The 22,707-nt window shown below is 46.1% G+C and overlaps 1 protein-coding gene across 3 annotated transcripts in view; it reads left to right on the top strand.

The window, feature by feature from the left end:
* Nucleotides 1-269: 269 nt before the first annotated feature.
* Nucleotides 270-22,707, top strand: part of LOC142854846 (2'-5'-oligoadenylate synthase 2-like) — a 34,707-nt gene continuing 12,269 nt past the window's right edge. The window contains exons 1-7 of one of the 3 annotated variants that reach the window (XM_075981209.1): nt 270-623; nt 1,271-1,523; nt 4,461-4,642; nt 8,457-8,695; nt 18,403-18,547; nt 21,364-21,537; nt 21,628-21,910. In XM_075981209.1, coding sequence (XP_075837324.1) covers nt 357-623; nt 1,271-1,523; nt 4,461-4,642; nt 8,457-8,695; nt 18,403-18,547; nt 21,364-21,537; nt 21,628-21,910 — 1,543 coding nt within the window. In that variant the 5' untranslated portion in view covers nt 270-356. Of the gene's footprint in view, nt 624-1,270; nt 1,524-4,406; nt 4,643-8,456; nt 8,696-18,402; nt 18,548-21,363; nt 21,538-21,627; nt 21,911-22,707 lie in introns of all 3 variants that reach the window. The other 2 variants (XM_075981198.1, XM_075981220.1) reach the window with 2 other exon arrangements.

Below are 22,707 nucleotides of genomic sequence, written 5' to 3'. Positions count from 1 at the left end.
TGGTTATTTTTAGACAGGTTCCCCTGATCTACAGATGGAGGAGATAGAGACACCAGGAAGTCAGTCCTGCTCTGAAGGACACACACAGGCCTCTGCGAGGTGTTCACCTCTGGCTCTGGAGTGGTGTGTCCCGGGAGAGGCTGGCTAGCAGGAAGTTCCCCATGCAGCTGCTGGGCAGCGACTCCCACACATGGGTTTCGATTTCCTAGGCAAGGCTGTGATGGAGGCGGGGCAGCGAGTTCGGACTCCACTTCCTCTATGGAGTCACACCCCCCTGTAGTGGGGCAGAATCCCCAGACCTGACCTACAGGGGCATCCCTCTGCCATTACAGCATTCCTGAGGCCAGCTAGCAACTATGGGAAACTGGCTGGGTGGCCAGTCATCTGCCGGGCCATCTGGGGGGTCACTTGGGGAGCCATCAGCGGGACCATCCTGGAGGTCATCCGATGGGTTATCCGGCGGATGGCCTGACTTGCCCGCAGTGCCAGCACACAAGCTAAAAGACTTTATCCACGCAAAACTCAAACCCAGTGAAGAATGCCTGAAACTGATAGACCAGGACGTGGATGCCATCTCTGACTTCCTGCGGAGCAGTGAGCTCCCCGTGTGGGGAGTGGCTAAGGTAAGAGCCAGGTTGGAGACCCAGGCTGCTCCCCTCCCCCACCTCCACCCCCCACGGTGATGCTGAGCACTGCTCCACACCAGGCCCTGGAGACTGCACTTCCCAAGGTTTTTCTCCCACTGCGGACACGAAGGCAGACTGTTCAGGGGACCAAACAGCAGCCACATCGCCTTCTGCCTGGCGACGCCTCTGGCAGGCGACTTCATCTCTCTGTACCACAGTGTCTGGGTCTGTAGAATGAGATCAGCCTAGCCCCCACTTCAGAGTGTTGTGATGGTGAGACACACAGTGTTTCCAGCAGCACAGGGTCCTGCTGTAATCTGTGCTCAGTAAATTAGCGGGGACTGGGAACATGCATACGCGCATGCGCTCTTTGCTGTATGGCATCTTTGACTCGATCTGTGAGAGTTTTGTTTGTGCCGCCGTTTTCACTCTTGTATGGTACTCCACTGTGCCATGTATTCATCATATTGCAGTTTTCTTTGCCTCCAGTTTGGAGCTCGCGTACCGACACGGATGCAAATTAGTGCCAGCAACCCGATTTTAAAATGATGGTGGCATTTGGGAATTTCACTGGACTTGACAAATGTCACTGCTTGGAGCTACAGAAAGTCCAGACCTCACTATTGCTGCTTCACTCCCTGCAGGGTGGCTCCTATGGCCGGGAAACAGTCCTAAGAGGCTACTCAGATGGCACCCTTGTTCTCTTCATGGGTAGCTTCCGTAGCTTTCGGGATCAGAAGGAAAACCAACGTGAACTCCTCAGCGTGATTGAACAACGGCTGAAACACCACAAGAAATACTCTACGTCAGTGAGCCTTGGGCACACCCTTGAAGTCCTACTGTCCGTACATGGGCAGAAGATACTCTTGCAGGTCCTTCCAGCCTTTGATCCTCTATGTGAGTGCTCCAGGTACTGGGGTGGGGTCCCAAACTTTCTGGGAGTACTGGGGAGCCACTTGAGTCCTACAGGCTGAGGCTGTGACAGACAGACTGGCTATTTCCAAAATGGGGCTCGCAACCCCCTGTCTGAGTCACTGTTCTGTTACTGCCCAAGGCAGCTCTTTAAAAAAAGAAGCATTTGATTGGGGGCTGGCCTACAGGCTCGGAGGGTTAGTCCCTCATCATCATGGTGGGAAGCAGACAGGCATAGCACAGGAGCAATAGCTTCATATCCTGATCCACAGGCAGCAGGAAGAAAGAGAGTCACTGGGTCCGGCAACACACCGCCTCTAACAAGGGCACACCTCCTAGTCCTTCCCAAACAATTCAACTGGGGACTGAGCATTCAAACATATGAGCCTCTGGGACTCAATACCACAGCCCCCAAGAGAGAAGAGCCTCCTACCCTGGGCATATTCTATCTAGAACTTCATTCTCATCTCATTTACTTTAGATGAAATGTTCCAAACTCTTTTTATCGGTGAGTGGGTGGAGGAGAGTGGATGGCTGGGTGCTCACTAGATGTATGGATGGCTGGGTGCTCACTAGATGTATGGATGGCTGGGTGCTCACTAGATGTATGGATGGCTGGGTGCTCACTAGATGTATGGATGGGTAGGTGGATGGGTGGGTGGAAGTGGGGGACCGATGTATGTGTAAGAGGAAGTATGGATGGATGAGTGGACAGATGGGAAAATGGGTGGATGTGTGAATGTATGTTTGGATGGGTGGAAGGAAGTGGGGATGTATAGACAGATGGAAAAGTGAATGGATGTAGGATGGACAGACAGATGAACGGGGAAACAGAAGGACAGGAATGGCTGGTGGCTATGCTGTCGACAGTAGATTCAACTAGTCTGACAGCCCAGGGCTTCTGAGCTAGGGGCTAGGGCGCCTCCATTGTCCACAATTCCGAGGAACTTCTGGGTTACTGGAACTGTGAATGAGCATCACCTGGCCATTTTCTGACAAGATGGAAATGTGCATACACCCACATGACAGCATTCTCAGGATGATGGCCTGAATCAGAGAGCAATGCAAGCTGCCACTGTGGGCCCTTCTCATCTGTTAGGGTTTGAAGCACTTGGTCCCCAGCTGGTGGCACTAATTTGGGAGGGTGTAGAGCCTGTAGGAGAAGGGTCCTTGCCACAGGAAGTGGGTGGCCTGGAATTGAGCCTGGAGGGTGATAACCCCACCCTGCCTCCAACCCCACTTCCAGTGTGTTTCCTGATCCAAGGAAGAAGCACTCAGCGTCAGCTCCTGCAGCCATGTCTTCCCCAGCAGTGACTCAAGAGAAAGCTTTCCCCCACTTTGGTTGCTTCTGTCAGGTGTCTCATCCCAGGGACCAGAAAAGTAACTGATACATGGCCCCATGGGTCCCTTTGTCATCGACTCTTAAGATCAGGGCAGCTAGCTTCCAGGTTTGTTTGGTTGTAGTGGTGTGCCTGCCTCAAAAGAATGGGAGTCAGCGGTGAGAGAGATGTGAGGCTCCATCGCTGCAGGAAATTATGGCTTCTCTCTTCTAATGCCCAGGGCCTGGTGGCAGGAGACCAGCCCACCCTCTGCTTGCTGCCCTGAGAAGGAAATGCTTCACATGTAGCACCCAGATGCTACCACCAGGTGGCGGTAGAGCTGAATCTTCCACACACACACACACACACACACACACACACACACACACACACACACACACCCATACACAGGGTTTCTCTGTGTAGCACTAGCTGTCCTGGAACTTTCTCGGTAAACCAGGATAGCCTCAAACTCACAGAGATTCGCCTTCCCTGCCTCCCGAGTGCTGGGATCAAAGGTGTGCACCACCAACCCTGGCAACATTTTTTTTTATTACAAGGAAGCAATGAATGTTGCTTTCTGAGAAAATAAGACCCTACAGAGGGATTCATAAATTGCTTACTTTACTATATAAAAATAAAACTAATCTGGTCTACGTGTCCCAAACAGATGAGGTAGGCTGCTGCCATGGTTTCTTTCCCAAGGACATTTAACCCAAAATTGGCTCCAGTTTATTTAACTTCAGGGCGTTTCTCTCAAGATAATTAACTTGATAGTTGCACCCCCGCGAGAGGTTTATAAGACTTTTTTTTTTTTTTGGTTTTTCGAGACAGGGTTTCTCTGTGGCTTTGGAGCCTGTCCTGGAACTAGCTCTGTAGACCAGGCTGGTCTCGAACTCACAGAGATCCGCCTGCCTCTGCCTCCCGAGTGCTGGGATTAAAGGCGTGCGCCACCATCGCCCGGCAATGTGTAGACCAGGCTGGCCTCGAACTCGTGATCCTCCTGACTCTGCCATCTTCAGCAAATCCTACCGGTGTGCGCCATCACAACCGGCGGTTTATAAGACTTTCATGTTACCTCATTGCATAAAGGACTTCAACTGTGCCTGGTATACAGTCGACACTCAATAAATGGTAAGGCATGTGCCCAGCTCTTTCCAGGATGTCCTTCCAGGGCTGCTCGCCCCAGGCTGTGCACCTAAATATATTTATGAATGGCAGAGCTCCGCAGGCAAGAATGGAAACTAATTGGCTCAGCGCACCTCCACCCTTCCCCACTCCTGCCACCTCGAGGTGTCCCTGAGTCTCTGTAAGAGGTACCAGTAGAAGGCATTCTGTGGTACCGACATCCGCCAGTCGTGCAGACACCTTGCCCTCGGTATCACTCTGGGGCATCTATTTCTCATGCGTAGTTCCCTGCCTCGTGTTCTGCGTGACTCCGCTGACCCTGTCTCAGGTCCACCCCATCCTGCCTTCATGTCAGGCTACCTGTTAGCCTTCATTATCTACCCGGGAGAGTAGCCCCACTGTTAACTAGACATCTCCCCAGCTCCAGCTGACTCAGACCGCCATCAAAGTCGAGCGTCCTGCTGCTCTCTGTCAGCAGGCTTTGGTGAGGACTCCAGCTCCCGGATCTATTGGGATCTCAAAAGTTCCATGGATCAAGTAAGAGCAGCGCCTGGCGAGTTTGCAGCCTGCTTCACCACGTTACAGCAGCGATTCTTCCAGCGGTATCCCAGGAGAGTGAAGGAGCTGGTCCTGTTGGTCAAGCACTGGTATCAGGAGGTAATTTATGCCATTGCCTTGTTTCAAGAGGGTCTCAGGCTGCCTCTGCCTTTCAAGTGCCGGCATCAAAGCCATGTGCTACCACACCCCACTGTGTTACCTTTTAATTGAGATTATTTACAGCAAGCAAATTTTAATAATATTAACAACATACTTTCATCTAATTTGATCTCCTCTTCATCCACAAACCAAAATTGAATATTTTCTCAACCCAAGCACCTAGGAGTCGCACAACTGTGGCCCCAGTATTCAAGAAGTGGACGCGAGAGGATCTAGAGTGTAAGGCTAACCTCACCTATATAGCAAGACACTTTAAAAAAATCCAGAGACTGATGAGATGGCTCCCCGGTTAAGAGTACATATTGCTCTTCCAGAGGACCCAAGTTCAATTACCAGCACCCACTTCAGGCATCCCACAACCAGCTTTAACTCCAGGGGGGGTCTCACACCTCTAGCCTATGAAGGCACCTGAACTCACACGCACAGACACACATAATAAAAAATATTAGGGTGCTGGAAGATGGCTCCATGGTTGAGAGCACTGTCTACTCTTCTAGAGGACCTGGGTTCAATCCCCAGCACCCACATGGCAGCTCACAACCATCTGTCACTGCAGTCCTACGGGATCCAGTGCCCTCTTCTGGCCACCATAGACACCAGGCACACACATGGTACACAGACAAACATACAAACAAAACACCCATACATATAAGTCATAAAAATTTGAAAATATTAAAATAATTTTTAAATTCCAATAATCATCACCACAGATGAATCTTATTTAAAAGAATATAATGTGTGTACACGTGTGTGAGTGCACATGCATGTGTGTATGAGAGTGTGTTCATGTGTGTGTGCACATGTGTGTATGAGAGTGTGTTCATGTGTGTGCACATGTGTGTATGAGAGTGTGTTCATGTGTGTGCACATGTGTGTATGAGAGTGTGTTCATGTTTGTGTGCACATGTGTGTATGAGAGTGTGTTCATGTGTGTGTGCACATGTGTGTATGAGAGTGTGTTCATGTGTGTGTGCACATGTGTGTATGAGAGTGTGTTCATGTGTGTGTGCACATGTGTGTATGAGAGTATGTTCATGTGTGTGCACATGTGTGTATGAGAGTGTGTTCATGTGTGTGCACATGCATGTGTGTATGAGAGTGTGTTCATGTGTGTGTGCACATGTGTGTATGCACATGTGTGTATGAGAGTGTGTTCATGTGTGTGCACATGTGTGTATGAGAGTGTGTTCATGTGTGTGTGCACATGTGTGTATGAGAGTGTGTTCATGTGTGTGCACATGTGTGTATGAGAGTGTGTTCATGTGTGTGTGCACATGTGTGTATGAGAGTGTGTTCATGTGTGTGCACATGTGTGTATGAGAGTGTGTTCATGTGTGTGTGCACATGTGTGTATGAGAGTGTGTTCTTGTGTGTGCACATGTGTGTATGAGAGTGTGTTCATGTGTGTGTGCACATGTGTGTATGAGAGTGTGTTCATGTGTGTGTGCACATGTGTGTATGAGAGTGTGTTCATGTGTGTGTGCACATGTGTGTATGAGAGTGTGTTCATGTGTGTGCACATGTGTGTATGAGAGTGTGTTCATGTGTGTGTGCACATGTGTGTATGAGAGTGTGTTCATGTGTGTGTGCACATGTGTGTATGAGAGTGTGTTCATGTGTGTGCACATGTGTGTATGAGAGTGTGTTCATGTGTGTGTGCACATGTGTGTATGAGAGTGTGTTCATGTGTGTGCACATGTGTGTATGAGAGTGTGTTCATGTGTGTGCACATGTGTGTATGAGAGTGTGTTCATGTGTGTGCACATGTGTGTATGAGAGTGTGTTCATGTGTGTGTGCACATGTGTGTATGAGAGTGTGTTCATGTGTGTGCACATGTGTGTATGAGAGTGTGTTCATGTGTGTGTGCACATGTGTGTATGAGAGTGTGTTCATGTGTGTGTGCACATGTGTGTATGAGAGTGTGTTCATGTGTGTGTGCACATGTGTGTATGAGAGTGTGTTCATGTGTGTGCACATGTGTGTATGAGAGTGTGTTCATGTGTGTGCACATGCATGTGTGTATGAGAGTGTGTTCATGTGTGTGTGCACATGTGTGTATGCACATGTGTGTATGAGAGTGTGTTCATGTGTGTGTGCACATGTGTGTATGAGTGTGTGTTCATGTGTGTGTGCACATGTGGGTATGAGAGCATGTTCATGTGTGTGCACATGTGCGTAGGAGAGTGTTCATGTGTGTGCACATACATGTGTGTATGAGAGTGTGTTCATGTGTGTATGAGAGTATGTTCATGTGTGTGTGCACATGTGTGTATGAGAGTGTGTTCATGTGTGTGTGCACATGTGTGTATGAGAGTGTGTTCATGTGTGTGCACATGCATGTGTGTATGAGAGTGTGTTCATGTGTGTGTGTGCACATGCATATGCGTATGAGAGTGTGTTCATGTGTGTGCACATGTGTGTATGAGTGTGTTCATGTGTGCACATGCACGTGTGTATGAGAGTGTGTTCATGTGTGTGTGTGCACATGCATGTGTGTATGAGAGTGTGTTCATGTGTGTGTGTGTGCACAAGTGCATGAGAAACAGTGTGTGTGCATGTGTGTGTGGGAATGTGCCATAGTGTATGTGTGGCAGAGGACAGCGTACAGAAATGAGTTTTCTCCTTCCACTATGTGGGTCCTGGGGATGGAACTCTCTTCATCTTGCCAGCCCCCCCTTATTTTCCAACACTGTAAATGGATCGTACTGCACACAGGTGGTATCTTATTTCACTCGTGTCTGAGAAATCCAGCCACGTCATTACATAGCAGTAGTTTTCATTCCCGCGTATGTTCCATTATAGTAACACACCCGTGTTTTCCTCTCCGCTGCTGCCGGGCCCTTGGGTCATTTCCAGGTTGTGACCTCTGTGACTTGGGTTACTGTGGGTGTCCTCTGATATGTCTTTTGTGAACCTAAGCATTCATTGTTCTTGGGTAGACATGCAGTAGAATTGCTGGAGCCCCAGACACAGCCCCAGACAACATGTACATGTGTGTCTATATTTGCATACGTGGACTCTGCATGAAATATAGTGGAGCATACTTATTTAGCTTTAATAAAGAGTGCCAAGTAGATTTTTTTAAACCACTCTACTGGGACTGGAGAGAAGACTCAGTGAGGAAAGTACACACTGTGCAGGCACGGAAGAGCCCACTACCCGTGTAAAGCCAGGAGTGGCAGCCTGTGTCTGTAACTCCGTGTTCAGGAGGCAGACACAGGTGGATCCCCCGGGCTCATTGGCCAATCACTGCAGCCGATCAGTGAGCCCCAGGTTCAGTGAGAGGCCCTGTTCCAAAACATAAGGTAGAGAGTGACTGAGGCAGACACCTGACCTTGACCTCTGGCCTCCTCACACACACTCACAAACACAGCTCATTCTCACACGCATGCACACACTGACATGCATGTTTACACACTCACACTTCTGTGCTCACATATTTACTCACACAGCATGTGTTCATGCTCACACACTCATGCACACTCATGCACGGGCACATACACACATTCACAATCACACAAACACTCACACAGTCACACACACACTCACAACACATATACACATACACTCACACCCGCCCAGGCTTACACACTGTATCACACACTCACACCCCTGTGAGAAGTGTGAGCATTCCAGGTGTTCCTTCCATCCCTTCATCTGTGTCTGATGGTACTGACACCTTGACTTCCAGGCACGGGGGACGGTGACATCTTCTAGGCTTCGGCTTCCTGACAGTTTTGTCTTCTCTCCCAGTGCCAGGAGAAGCGGATGACTTCCCCATCTCCGGGGTTCTCCTATGCCCTGGAGTTGCTCACTGTGTATGCCTGGGAACAGGGCTGCCCAGATGAGGACTTTGACATCGCAGAAGGTGTCAGGACCGTGCTGGGACTCATCAAGCAGTCGTCAGAGCTGTGTGTCTACTGGATAGTCAATTACGGCTTCGATGATGTCACAGTTCGCAACACTCTTCTGTGCCAGCTCAGGTCCCAAAGGTACCCAGCTTCCTATCTCTCCAGCCGCAGGCCAGGGCCCCATTGAGAGTGAGTTCTGAGTCCTTGATGATATGGGAGATGGGGGATGAGAATCTGTCTACAGAGGAGATCCAGTCAATGCTTTCCACATTCCAAACCGTGGTCAGGCTTTGCCCCCCAAAGTCTGGAGGAAGGGGAGGAGTTCACAGCTAGAACCGTGAGATCGAACATCTCTGGGAAGAGGAGGATGAGGAGTCAGTGTGGCTGGGTACCGCAGAGCCCTCAGGAGCCTCTCCCTTCTGTGTTGAGCGCATGCACACTCACATGCATCTGTACAGATGCACTTGGAGGTCAGAAGTTGACATCAGGCTTCACTCTCTGCTTATCGTCAAAGGTTCACTTCCTTTATGTGTATGTGTGTTTCCCCATGTGTATGCCTGTAAATCACGTGCGCACAGTGCCTATGAAGGCCAGGAGAGGATGTCAGACTCCCCGGAACTGCAGTTACAGATCGTTGTGAGTCACTATGTGAGTGCTGGGATTTGAACCCAGGTCCTCTGCAAGAGAAGTCGGTGCTCTTAACCTCTGAGGGGGTTCTCCAGCCATTCCACATTATCTGTTGAGTCAGGGTCTCTCACCGATGTTCACCAAAAGGCTAGACTGGCTCACCAGCGAGCCCCAGGACACACTTGCCTCTGCCTCTTCAGGGCTGGGATTACAAACATACCAGCATCTAGTTCTTATATGAGTCTTGAGGGTCCCCAACTCAGGGCCTTTTTGTGAGGCAGGTATTTTACCCACTGACCCATTTCCCCAGCCCAAATTCTTTATTAAAATTTGTATGTCTGTAGGGATAAGTCCCGCCCCTTAGGGGGCGTGTTCGCCTCGGGCTAATGTCTGCCTATAAATTTGGCGAGCGTGCTCTGAGCTTCCTCTTCTACTTTCCTGGTCTCCGCGGGAACGGTGGTTCTGTAAGTCTATTTCTGCATTAAAACTATATATATATTTTTACAAACTGTCTGCATTCGTTTACGCCTCTACATTTTGGCGTCCAACGTCGGGCTATTTTGCTCTCGACTCAAGCGGGTAGCCCGCTAGCTAACACAGCACCCTCCTGGGTGCTGTTTTTCAGTTCGTGACTCCGGCCCCAGTGCCGAGTCCGAGACATACTCGGCCACACAGGCCCATTCTGCCTGCCTTGGCTAAGTTTTACAGCAGAACCCCACTGCCTGAATTAGCGGAAGCTTAAGTACCTGCGGTTTTGCAACAAAAGCTGCCACAGCGGCAGATTTGGTCTGACACAAAGTGACTTGGCAGGGCAGTGGTGGCGCACGCTTTTGATACCAGCACTTGGGAGGCAAGGGCAGGCGGATCTCTGTGAGTTTGAGGCCTGCCAGGCAGTGGTAGCACACGCCTTTAATCCCAGCACTTGGGAAGCAGAGGCAGACGGATCTCTGTGAGTTTGAGGCCTGCCAGGCAGTGGTAGCACACGCCTTTAATCCCAGCACTTGGGAAGCAGAGGCAGACGGATCTCTGTGAGTTTGAGGCCTGCCGGGCCGTGGTAGTGCACGCCTTTAATCCCAGCACTTGGAAGGCAGAGACAGACGGATCTCTGTGATTTCGAGGCCAGCCTGGTCTACAAGAGCTAGTTCTAGGACAGGCTCCAAAAACACAGAGACCAACAACTGGCAGGAACCGATCATTGCAGGTAAAATTTTTTTTTCTTTTATAAATAAAATGTCTGAACACATTACTGTTCAAGAATTTAACAGTTTTTTTAATTGTACCATGTGGGAGATTTTACAAGAGGTGTCTATCACGCCACCTCTATGGATCCTTCTGGGATTCGTAGTTTTCATTGGCACCAAATGGTTTGATAATAGAAATATGATAAAGTCTTTACGAGATGAATCCAGGATTCTTAAGGCAGAAATAGAACGCTTAAAAACAATTGAGAATGATAACAGTCTTCTCAAGAATCGGTTTGAAGTTCTCCAGACTGATAACAATCTTCTCAAGAATCAGTTTGAAGTTCTCCAGACTGATAACAATCTTCTCAAGAATCGGTTTGAAGTTCTCCAGACTGATAACAATCTTCTCAAGAATCAGTTTGAAGTTCTCCAGACTGATAACAATCTTCTCAAGAATCAGTTTGGAGTTCTCCAGACTGATAACAATCTTCTCGAGAATCGGTTTGAAGTTCTCCAGGCTGATAACAATCTTCTCAAGAATCAGTTTGAGGCTCTCCAGGCTGATGTTAAGGAGAAATTCATTACTATGGAAGAGGGAACAGCTGATCTGGATCGTAAGGTTCAGTCCCTCTCTGTAGGAACTGAAACATTAGTGGCTGATATTAAGGAGAAATTCATTACTATGGAAGAGGGAACAGCTGATTTGGACAATAAGATTCAGTCCCTTTCTGTAGGAAATGAAACATTAACTGAGAGAATCAAAACTGCTGAATGTGACAATTGGATTTTGTCTAAAGCTTATGACAAATTGATGGAAAGAGTGTCAATACAAGAAGGCACAGTTTATGCCATAAAAATTATGTCCAAAGATAAGATGTTATCTCTAACGGACAAACTTCATACTTTAGAATCCTCAGTGAAGGCTTTGGAACATAATTCTGGACAGGAGATTCAGACATTGCAGAAGGCAATGGTGAATAGAATTGAAAAGATTGAGGAATTTCTAAATTCTGATGAAGAAGAGCAAAGGGTAGAAGGGCAAATTTTAACTACATCTGTGGGTAAATCTCTCCGGGACAATTTCCACAAAGCTCTACCGACAGCTCTACCTGCCTTTCCAGTAATAACAACAGAGAAGGTGGTTGGTTCCAGAAACCCTAGGGTCATCAAGGAGGATACATGGGAGCCTGTCCGTATGAATGACCTCAAGGAAATTAAACAGGCTGTCATGACTTTTGGGATGCAAGCCTCTTTTGTTAAAGAGATGCTAAGATCTTGGGCCACGACAAACAGAGCAACCCCCTTGGACTGGCTCCAGCTGAGCTCTGCAGTACTTGAGAGTGGACCGCAATTGAAATGGCAATGCTTATTCAGGCAAGAGGCTAGACTCTTAGAACAGCAGGAAAAAGCAAAGGGAATTGACATTTCCCTAGATAAATTTCTAGGTGAAGGGCTCTTTTCCGACCCTCAGGAACAAGCTAATTTGGATGAAAACACACTCTCCATGTGTACTACAGCAGCCTTAAGGGCTTGGGACAGGGTACAAGACCCAGGACAGAGAATAGAATCATTTGTCAGAGTTAAACAGGGTCAGAGAGAACCCTTTAGTGACTTTTTACAAAGATTAACTAAGGCTGTACAAATAGGGATATCTGACCCAGAAGCAAGACGTATAATGATTGAGTCTTTGGCTTATGAAAATGCAAATGTGGAATGCAAAAGGATTTTGGGGCCTTTAAAGCTCAGATCAGCGCCTTTGGAAGAATGGGTCTTGCATACACTCAATGTTGATACATTTGATTATGGCACTGAAGCTTGGGTAGAAGAAGCAATTTCCAATGGTAAAAGGAGACACCAGAATACCAAATGTTTTAATTGTGGCAAAATGGGTCATATGAAAAGGAATTGTAGACAACGGATTTTCAGAAATAATAATAATAATAATGCATCTTTCAGAAATAATAATAATAATAATGCATCTTCTAGAAATAACAGAAATAGGAGGACTCAGCCTTCAGGTTTATGTAGAAGATGTGGAAAAGGCAGACATTGGACGAATGAATGCAGGTCTACAAGAGATAGACAAGGCAACCTGATACAGTCGGGAAACGTGAGAGGGGGGGCCTCACAGGCCCCCATGGCAAACATGGTTCAGTCATATCCAGTTTCTGCAGAGAACGTGCCTCATCAGGACAATTAGGAAGCCCCATGCCTACTGTTACAAGCAATAATGATCAGAAAGATAAGTTACGTGTGTTTTGGCAAACTTCTATAAATGATCAAAGACCTAAACTGAGAGTGTGTGTAAATGGCATTTTTATTACTGGCCTGCTGGACACAGGTGCTGATGTAAGTATCATTACCCCAGAATCTTGGCATCCGTATTGGCCTCTTCAGAATGTAAATGTTCAGCTCCTGGGAATTGGAACCCTATCTCGAGTAAGGCAGAGCACGAGATGGGTTGAATGTATAGGGCCAGAGGGACAAATAGGAAAATTAAAGCCATATGTAGCCAATATCGCAATGAATTTATGGGGTCGTGACCTATTACAACAATGGAATACCGAAATTAACATTCCTGCTACTTCTAGAGCCTATAGTTCTGAGAATAATATTAAAAGATATTACAAACGGAGAAAACCGGCCATTCGGGCTGTACAAGAACAAGCAATTGATGTCCCTTCAGAGATACCAACAGCCTTGCCTCTAAAATGGTTGACTGAGAAACCAATATGGACAAAGCAATGGCCTTTAGCTGAGGAAAAGTTACAGGCTTTAGAACAGCTGGTACAAGAACAATTAGATGCTGGACATATAGAAGAATCTACCAGCCCTTGGAATTCTCCTGTATTTGTGGTTAAGAAAAAATCAGGTAAATGGAGAATGGTGACAGATCTCAGGGCCATCAACAAGGTTATTCAACCTATGGGCCCTCTGCAATCTGGAATTCCTTTGCCCTCTTTATTACCAAAAGGATGGCCTCTCATAGTTATTGATTTAAAGGATTGTTTTTTCACTATACCTTTGCAAAAAGAAGATAGAGAAAAATTTGCCTTCACAGTGCCTACTTATAACAATTCTCAACCTTCGAGGAGGTACCACTGGACCGTTCTCCCCCAGGGTATGTTAAATAGCCCCTCCCTGTGCCAATATTTTGTGAACCAACCATTGCAAATAATACGCAAGAAATTTCCCAAATCTATAGTATACCATTACATGGACGACATCTTGTTATCCGATTCAAACATGGATACCTTGAACAGACTGTTTGAAGAAATAAAGATACTTTTACCTAAATGGGGATTGCAAATCGCTCCTGAAAAGATTCAGAAGGGAGATTCTGTTAATTATTTAGGTTATAAAATAGGTTTGCAAAAAATTAAGACACAAAAAGCACAAATTAGGAGAGATCGCCTACGGACTCTTAATGACTTTCAAAGACTGTTAGGAGACATTTCCAGTCTACGACCAGCTATTGGAATAACACCTGATCTAATAATTCATTTGAACAAAACCTTGGATGGTGATAAAGATTTAAACAGTCCCAGAGAATTAACAGCTGAAGCAGAAAAGGAACTGACAATGATTGAGGAAAAATTACAACAGGCACATGTGGACAGGGTGAATCCAGAGCTCGAATGTATTCTTGTCATACTACCATCAAAAATTTCTCCTACAGGAATTTTAATGCAGAGAGATGATATTATTTTGGAATGGATCTTTTTACCACATAAACCAAGTAAGAAACTGAAAACTTATGTGGAAAAAGTCTCTGAGTTAATTATAAAAGGCAAGCTGAGACTTCGTCAACTAGCAGGCATAGACCCAGCAGAAATTATAGTGCCCTTCACTGCTGATGAACTAAAGAAATTATGGGAAGATAATGAACCATGGCAAAGAGCTTGTGCTAATTTTTTGGGAGACATTAATAACAACTATCCAAAAAGCAAGCGGCTTAACTTCATAAAGAGAACTTCTTGGATTCTTCCTCGAATCGTCCATGATGCTCCAATAACTGGAGCCCATACATTCTATACTGATGCCAATAAAACAGGGAAGGCAGGTTACAAATCAGAAGACTTGGATAAGGTGGAACAAAGTCCGTATAATTCTGTCCAGAAGGCAGAATTATATGCCATTCTTATGGTGCTAAGGGATTTTAAAGAACCTATTAATATAGTCACTGATTCACAATACGCAGAAAGAGTTATTTTACATATTGAAACTGCTGAATTTATACCTGATGATACTGAACTAACCTCATTGTTTCTCCAGGTTCAAGATTTGATCAGGAACAGGCTTTGCCCTATGTACATAACACACATCCGATCCCATACGGGTCTGCCAGGTCCTCTAGCACAAGGTAATGCAGAAATTGATCAATTACTGATTGGTAGTGTGCTACAAGCCTCTGAATTTCATAAAAAACATCATGTTAATAGCAAAGGTTTGAAGAAAGAGTTTTCAATTACATGGCAACAAGCTAAGGAGATTGTAAAGAAATGCCCTACTTGCTCTTTCTATAACCAAACGCCACTGCCTGCAGGGGCTAATCCAAAGGGCACCCAAAGGAATGAAATCTGGCAGATGGATGTGTTCCACTTTGCAGAATTTGGCAAATTAAAATATGTTCATCACACCATTGACACTTATTCAGGCTTTCAGTGGGCAACTGCTTTAAGTTCAGAAAAAGCTGATTCAGTAATCACTCATTTATTAGAAGTCATGGCTATCATGGGTATACCTACACAAATAAAAACGGACAATGGTCCTGCTTATGTTTCTAGGAAAATGAAACGGTTTTTTGATTATTACAATATCAAGCATGTTACAGGTATACCATACAATCCTACAGGTCAAGCAGTCATAGAAAGATCAAATCGAACTATAAAAGATATGTTGAACAAACAGAAAGGGGTGGAAAACACCCCCAGAAATAGGCTACATAATGCTTTGTTAACCTTGAATTTTCTCAACGCTAATGAGAAGGGAACAACGGCTGCAGAAAGACATTGGATAATGGAAAAGTCTACTGAACTAAATCAACCAGTTTATTTCAAGGATGTGCTGACCTCACAATGGAAGCCAGGATATGTGCTACGTTGGGGAAGGGGTTTTGCTCTTATCTCCACAGGTGAGGAAAAATTGTGGATACCATCAAAATTAATAAAGGTTCGGTTTGAAGAAGAGAAGCCACTTGGAAAAGATAAATAACAATTCTTTCATAAGGATGGCGAACATACTGATGGTAAGAAATACAGATAGGTTTGGAGGCGGGGTTCTTTTCTTATCTCCACAGGAAAACACTCATCTTCAAAGAAATTAAGGAACCCTGAATATTTAATTACTGATGGATGGACACATTTTGTAAGTATTAATTTTTATTTATATATCTTATTAAACATTTCTTTATAAATATATAGAGCTGGTTTTGAAGTTGGACTCTGGCTCAGTCCTTCTCCAATTCCAAGCCTGTTAGTAAGAGAAAAACCCAGAGTTTCTGGAGTTTCTGTCTCATGTCAAGAGCCATGATATGGGACAGAAAGAAATATGAGTTTAGAAAACATCCTTGCTTTTCTTCATATCTATCATACTTTTCATTGAATATATATATCATGCCTTTTATTGAATATATATATGTATGTATATATATGTCTATATGATTAATGTTTAAGTTTTTCACAATGAACAATGAGTTTTTCCCGAAGTGACATTTGAAGTTTCCAGGAAGAAGATGGGGCCCCACAACAACAACTCTACCTGGTTGAGATGACGTCATGATACTGATAGCGCTACTACAAGACCTGTTTTGGATACCAGCTGCACAAGACGATCCCAACTTGGTTAGCTGAAATGGTGCACATCTTGTACAACATTCTGGCCAGACCTCCACAAAATACTCAGAGACTATTTGCAATTTTAAAAGACATTGATCTTGAAATTTAACCATCATTTTACTTTCACAGGATCCCCCAGAAAGAACGTCGCCCCCATGACAGCTGGAAGTAATTCTAGAGGACGACGTCCCCTCTCCCAGTAAAGTTTACCCCTGGGTTTAGGGACATCATTTAGGGGTTGGGAGGTTGGGGGAGGAATTTTATAAGCTCAGGGATCATTTTGAAAAAAAAAAGAGGGAATGATGGGATTATAGATTTATAATTGTGAGTTACTGCTTTTAGACAAATATATTGGTATCAATTCTTGTATATTGAAACAAAGTTAAATTATATTGACTATTGTATGCATGCATGTTTCTATGTCTGTTTAAAACATTTTTATATATTGACATATATTGTATTGATATATATATTGTATACATTTACCATATTGCGATGTACATTTCTACCTCTGATTAAGATACTTATATAATGTTTGTGCATTGATATATATTTACCATATTGCAATGTATATTTGTACAGTGTTTATATTTGGAGGTCATTATCCTCATTTGTTACACAGTTGTTTATTGTCTTTGTCTTTAAGTTAGATAGATATTGAGAATTATATAGATAAATAGTCATCTAAGTTTGTCATTTATAATCAGACTAATCAGGTTCTTTAGATATATAGAGATTATACTCAGTATAGATAGATAATCTTCAACCTCTTCAAAGAGCTGTAGAAAATGGCCTTTAATCTAACTCAGAGTTTCGTGATAGTGAGACACAATTGCTCCTGGCAACACCACTCCATTCCCGAGAGAATGTTGAGCACCAAAGACACTCCACCTGGAGCCTTTCTATTTGGCAGAACTGGCCTTTGGGCAAAGAAATGCCTATACCTCAACCACTGACACAGATACAGAGCGTGCATCAAAAGATAAAACAGGACTGTCATATCCTGCCAAGACAGGGTAAGATAGTTTTGAAAAGTTCCTTGCCTTTAATAATGGTATGTCAGTTATGTTAGGCCTTAGCCAAAATTGGTTGACTCAACATTGCAAACGAGACTTTGGGTGATTGCCCAGGTAGTCAGTTGTCTGTCAATTGTTGCACATTTTGGATATATCTCGTTTGTTGAGTAGTGTTTATTCCCTTCTCAGATCTTTGACTGAGTTGAAGATTATATAATTGTAGTTACTCTTTACATTATTTGGACTCCTTGAGATAGAATGTTTAGCAAAGCTTTTGTTCTCAATATTGTTTGTTATATTTATTATTTGTTGTTATTGTATGTAGTTGTATTTGGTTTAGTTCTGTCTTATTTAGACAAAAAGGGGAGATGTAGGGATAAGTCCCGCCCCTTAGGGGGCGTGTTCGCCTCGGGCTAATGTCTGCCTATAAATTTGGCGAGCGTGCTCCGAGCTTCCTCTTCTACTTTCCTGGTCTCCGCGGGAACGGTGGTTCTGTAAGTCTATTTCTGCATTAAAACTATATATATATTTTTACAAACTGTCTGCATTCGTTTACGCCTCTACATATGTCTGGCCGGGTGGAGGTGGCACACGCCTTTAATCCAAGTACTTGGGAGGCAGAGGCAGGCAGCTTTCTGTGAGTTCAAGGCCAGCCTGGTCTACGAGAGCTAGTTCAAGGACAGGCTCCAAAGCTGTGGAGAAACCCTGTCTCAGAAAAAAAAAATGTGCGTCTGTGCACCAGAAGAGGATATAGGTGTCCTTTGTGTATTATTCTGAAGCAGGGCTCTCTTCTTTACTCTGGGCTCTGGCTTTCTCAACTAGGCTGGAAGGCAGCAAGCCCCAGAGAAACCCATGTCTCTACCCCTCAGAGGTGGGACTGAAGTCATGTACAGGGACACCCATGTTGTTCGTGGGTCCTGAACCCTGGCCCTTATGAATGAGTTCTAAGCAGTCTTAGTTTCTAAACTATCTTCCCAGGCGCTGCTGGGCAGGGGGGGTGGGCTGAGGGGGACAGGCTCTCAGGATCTCACTGTACAATCCTGACTGGCCTGGAGCTCACTACGTAGACTAGGCTGAGCTCGAACTCACAGAGATCCATCTGCTTCCGCCTCCCAAGTACTGAGATTAAAGATGTGTGCTACTAAACTCAGTCCTGATTTCTTTTAATCTGATAAAATTTCTAGACCGGTCATTTTGGACCCAACTGACCCAACCAATAATGTGGGCAAAGATGATGGCTCCTGGGAGCTGCTGACAGAGGCGGCTGAGGCCTGGCTGGACTCTCCCAGCCTGAATGATATGTCACCTGCACAGTGCTGGAATGTTCTGGTAAGAGGATGTCCACACTGGAGAGAGGGTCCTCCTGATGCTGACTTGAGAGTGTGCCGTGGCTGCCTGTGTGACTACTGTAACATGTCACACACTCAGTGTGGCTTAAAGCAACAGAATTCATTTCCCCCACTGTTCTGGATGCTGGGGGTTCAAAGACAAGGAAAAGGGGGAGGGGTGGACTCTCCTCGGACAGCTCTGATCCCTGGCTCAGCTTGTGATATCATCACCCTGTCTTTCCCTCCACTGCATATGTCTGCCTTGTCTTCGCTCCTTTTCCTTGATGTGGGTCTGTCTGGGGACCCCACTCCTCTAAGGATAATAGTCATATTTAGCTGGAGCTCACTCTCATGACCCTCTCCTAACAGCTTCTCTAAGTCCATTTCCTATTAGGTCATGGTCACAGGTACGACAGGTCCAAATCCCTATATATTTTAGGGAGATACAACTCAACCAACTCTTAGAGGCCACAAAGATGACTGTGAGGTAGAAAAGTGGGGGCTATAAAGGAGGGTTCCCCCAGAAAAGAGATGGGTTTATTTCTGCAAGAGTGAAATCAGGAGGCAGGAGTTGGGGGCAGACAAGGAGCTGAGCCTCCTAGAAGTGTGCAGAACTCATGTCTGTGACTCCCAAGCAGACCCTGAGGCCCAGCCCCTGGGTGTGGGGCCAGCAGTGATGCAGATGTAATCTATCTGCCTGTCAGAAGAGGGCATCAAGAGCGTTCCCAAGCTAGACCAGCTGAGTCTGTCCAAAGACTGCCTTGTTGACCTTCGAAGTGGGACAGAGGTGCCAATCACACCCCACCTGTGAGAACAGGTGAGGGGCAAACTTCTATCCAAAGTGTGGAGGCAGGGGCCACACTCCATCTACAGAGCTACCAGACTCTGACAGTGTGGGACGGACAGAAGGAGGCAGAGTCTGTGAATGAGGTCATTCCCCAGGTAGATGCCAAGGACAACACAATCGCTCCCATGTCCCCAACCCTGGCCATTTTCACCACAGCCTGGTCTTTTATTTCCTTGGGACAACCTCCTTGGTTTACTTCTGAGTTTTCAAACATCTGTCTCTGCAAAAAGGGATGCACAATGCCTGTGTGAGCTTCATAGGCAGGAACTCTGGCATTTGCCGTTGTTGGCTGGGTGACATCGCACACACATGCCCTCAGCTTCATCACTAGGGTGGTGGCTACAAGTCACCAGAGTCTCTTGAGAGTGCTTCACTTCCACAACCACTGGGCTATGGTCAAAACCAAATTTAAGTCCATAGTGCGGTCAAATTATAAGTAACACACACACATACACACACACACACACACACACCATCTTCATATTCTGACAGCCATTCCAAGAACACCCTGTAGATCCCCCCTCTAACACACAGGCACATGATATGTTCAGCTTTCATGTCTCTCCTATACCCTAAAAATTTTTTTTTAATGTCAGGCAGTGGTGGCACACCCCTTTAATCCCAGCACCTGAGAGGTAGAGGCAAGAGGATCTCTGTGAGTTCCAGGATAGCCAGGATGGTTACACAGAGAAACCATGTCTCAATATATATTATGTGTACAAGTGTTGCCTGAATATATGTTGTGTTATATGTGTATACTACCCACAGAGGCCAGAAAAGGGTATCAGATCCCCTGGAGCTGGAGTTACAGACAGCTGTGAGCCACCACCCGGGTGCTGGAAATTGAACCTGGGTCCACAGTCAGTGCAGGAATGAGCATTTCGGGCTTATCACGTGTACACACACACTCACATGTAAGCACATACACTCACAGACGAACACGCACCTTTGCACCTGGAACCTCACACTCTCACAGGTGCTGCACGACGCTGACACTTGTGAACATAAGTCAGCACTCACCACTGCATACACTCACGTTTGCATGCACTCACGTGTGTGCATAATGTGCATACTCACACATGCAAACACTCGTATTCTTGAATATTCATCTGTAGCCTCTCATATGTGTGCATTCCGTGTGTACACTTGCATATGATATGTGTTCACACATGCACACGACACATGTACATTTGTGTGCGCATGCCCATCCTGTACACCATCTGAGCTGTAGGAGCAGAAGGAATGAGTATGCTGCCACTGTCAAGGGGGTGCAAGGGTCACAACATCTAGGGGTGTCTGACCAAGATCAGCTAGCCTGCAAAGCTAAGCCCCCTCTCTTGTTCCCAGACGGCTGCACTGCTCTCTGCCAATGCTCTCCAGGAAACTTATCCACTTAGACTTGTCTTCTTCCTCCCTCCCCACTGTTTAAAAAGTGCCCCCTAAATCTATAACCTTATCGTTACAGCAGCGGGCAATCCAAATGCAGTCTCGCAGAGCTGGGATGGAGACGCTTGAGGCCTCGTTCCCTTTTCAAGCTCCTTGACCCTGCCCAAGTACCCTAGTTCCTTATCCAGCTTCAAAGCCATTAGTCCAACACCCTTCAGGCCCTCCTCCCTGTGTCTGAGCTCACATCTACTTTTCCAAGTTTGACCCTCACACCTGCCTCTTGGAAGGTCTTTGGGGATTTCCTCATGCTGTCCGAGGGTGCCTCCCATGTCTGCATCCCACAACCCCTTCAGAAGGATCTAGATCTCTCCCAAGTAGCCCATGAGGAACCAGGAGAGTTTCTGCTTGGAGAGGGGGTGGGCCACGGGAGGTAAGAATTGCCCAGAATCTCAGGAACATTTTTAGAGTATATCTGTGTAAGACAGAAAGGTCTTTGACCACTGTTGGAATAGGCTAGCAGGAGGAGAGAGGTGAGTTTTGGGGTGGCTTCTGGGAAGAGCCCACCAAATCTTTTTCCTCCCCAGCCCACATCACTCTTTATCACCCCAAGCCATTTACTGGACACGTTCATCAAAGACTTCCTCCAGCCCAATGAAAAGTTCTTGGAGCAGATCAAAAAAGCTGTTAACATCGTCTGTGAATTCCTCAAAAACAACTGCTTCAAGGACTCAAGCACCAAAGTGCTGAAGGCCGTCAAGGTGAGCCCCGGCCTGTCGCTGTGCCACCTCTTGGGAGCCAGGGAGACAAGGGTGAGGGGAGGCAGAATCTCACCTTCTCTTTCCTCCTAGGGAGGATCCACTGCCAAAGGCACGGCTCTGAAGAATGGATCAGATGCTGATATCGTAGTGTTTCTCAGCTCATTGAAGAGTTACAACTCCCAAATAGAGGAGCGCACACTATTTGTCCAGGAAATCCAGAGGCAATTAGAAGTCTTCCGAAAGACCCAGGAGCTGGAGGTGGAGTTTGAGCCTTCAAAGTGGAAGGCCCCCAGGGTGCTGAGCTTCACCTTGAAATCCAGGATTCTCAACGAAAGTGTCGACTTTGATGTCCTGCCTGCCTATGATGCACTAGGTAGGAGTCCACAAACCCTAGCTCCTGAGAAGATTCTGGAAAACGTGGAGGAAAAGCCAGGGAGGGTTGGGTAATTCTCTCCCAGTTCTTGCCCAGGCCCCCGACACCTACATGCAATTCCACTCTGATGTAAGCAGTCCAGGCAGCCTCAAGGAGCTGCTGGCTCTGTTCTCCACGGCACGTGAGGGATGGCACATACAGTTACAAACAGATCATAGATAACATCCCTTCATTTCCTCTGTGGAGAAGGGAACTAAAGAACAGAATGTGGGGGGATTTGTGAGTTAAGAGACAGGAAATTGGGGGAAAAAAACTCCTCCTCAGAAAGCCCATTCACAGGTGAGAGATACAGAAATATATAGATGAACGAAAGATCTCAAAGTAGGCTGGGGAGGTGGATCCGTGGTAAGAGTGTTTGCCATTCAGTCATGGGGACCTGAGTTTTATCCCCAGCACCTGTATAAAAAGCCAGGCTCTATTGGAGGCACACTGGTCACCCCAGTACTGCCTGTGGAGGGGGTGCGGGTGGAGAAAGGGTCTAGCTGAATCAGATTGAAGTTCAGGGGGAGACCCTGTCACAGTGGGATAAGGTGAAGGATGATGCATCAAGACAGCCAGCATCCTCCTTTGGCCTCTTATGCACAGACAGGCACATGCATCCACATTCCCAAAGCAACTTAGAGGAAAAAGGGTTTGTTTGGCTTACATGTCCAGATCTCAGTCCATCATGGAGGGCCATCACGGAGGGAAGTCAGAGCAGAAACTCAAGGAAGGAACTTGAAGCAGAAACCATGGGG

This window comes from Microtus pennsylvanicus, chromosome 1, assembly GCF_037038515.1.
Source record: "Microtus pennsylvanicus isolate mMicPen1 chromosome 1, mMicPen1.hap1, whole genome shotgun sequence".
In the NCBI taxonomy this organism is placed as follows: Eukaryota; Metazoa; Chordata; class Mammalia; order Rodentia; family Cricetidae; genus Microtus; species Microtus pennsylvanicus.
Note: the sequence above shows the minus strand (reverse complement) of the source record. Positions and strands in the feature narration are given on the sequence as shown.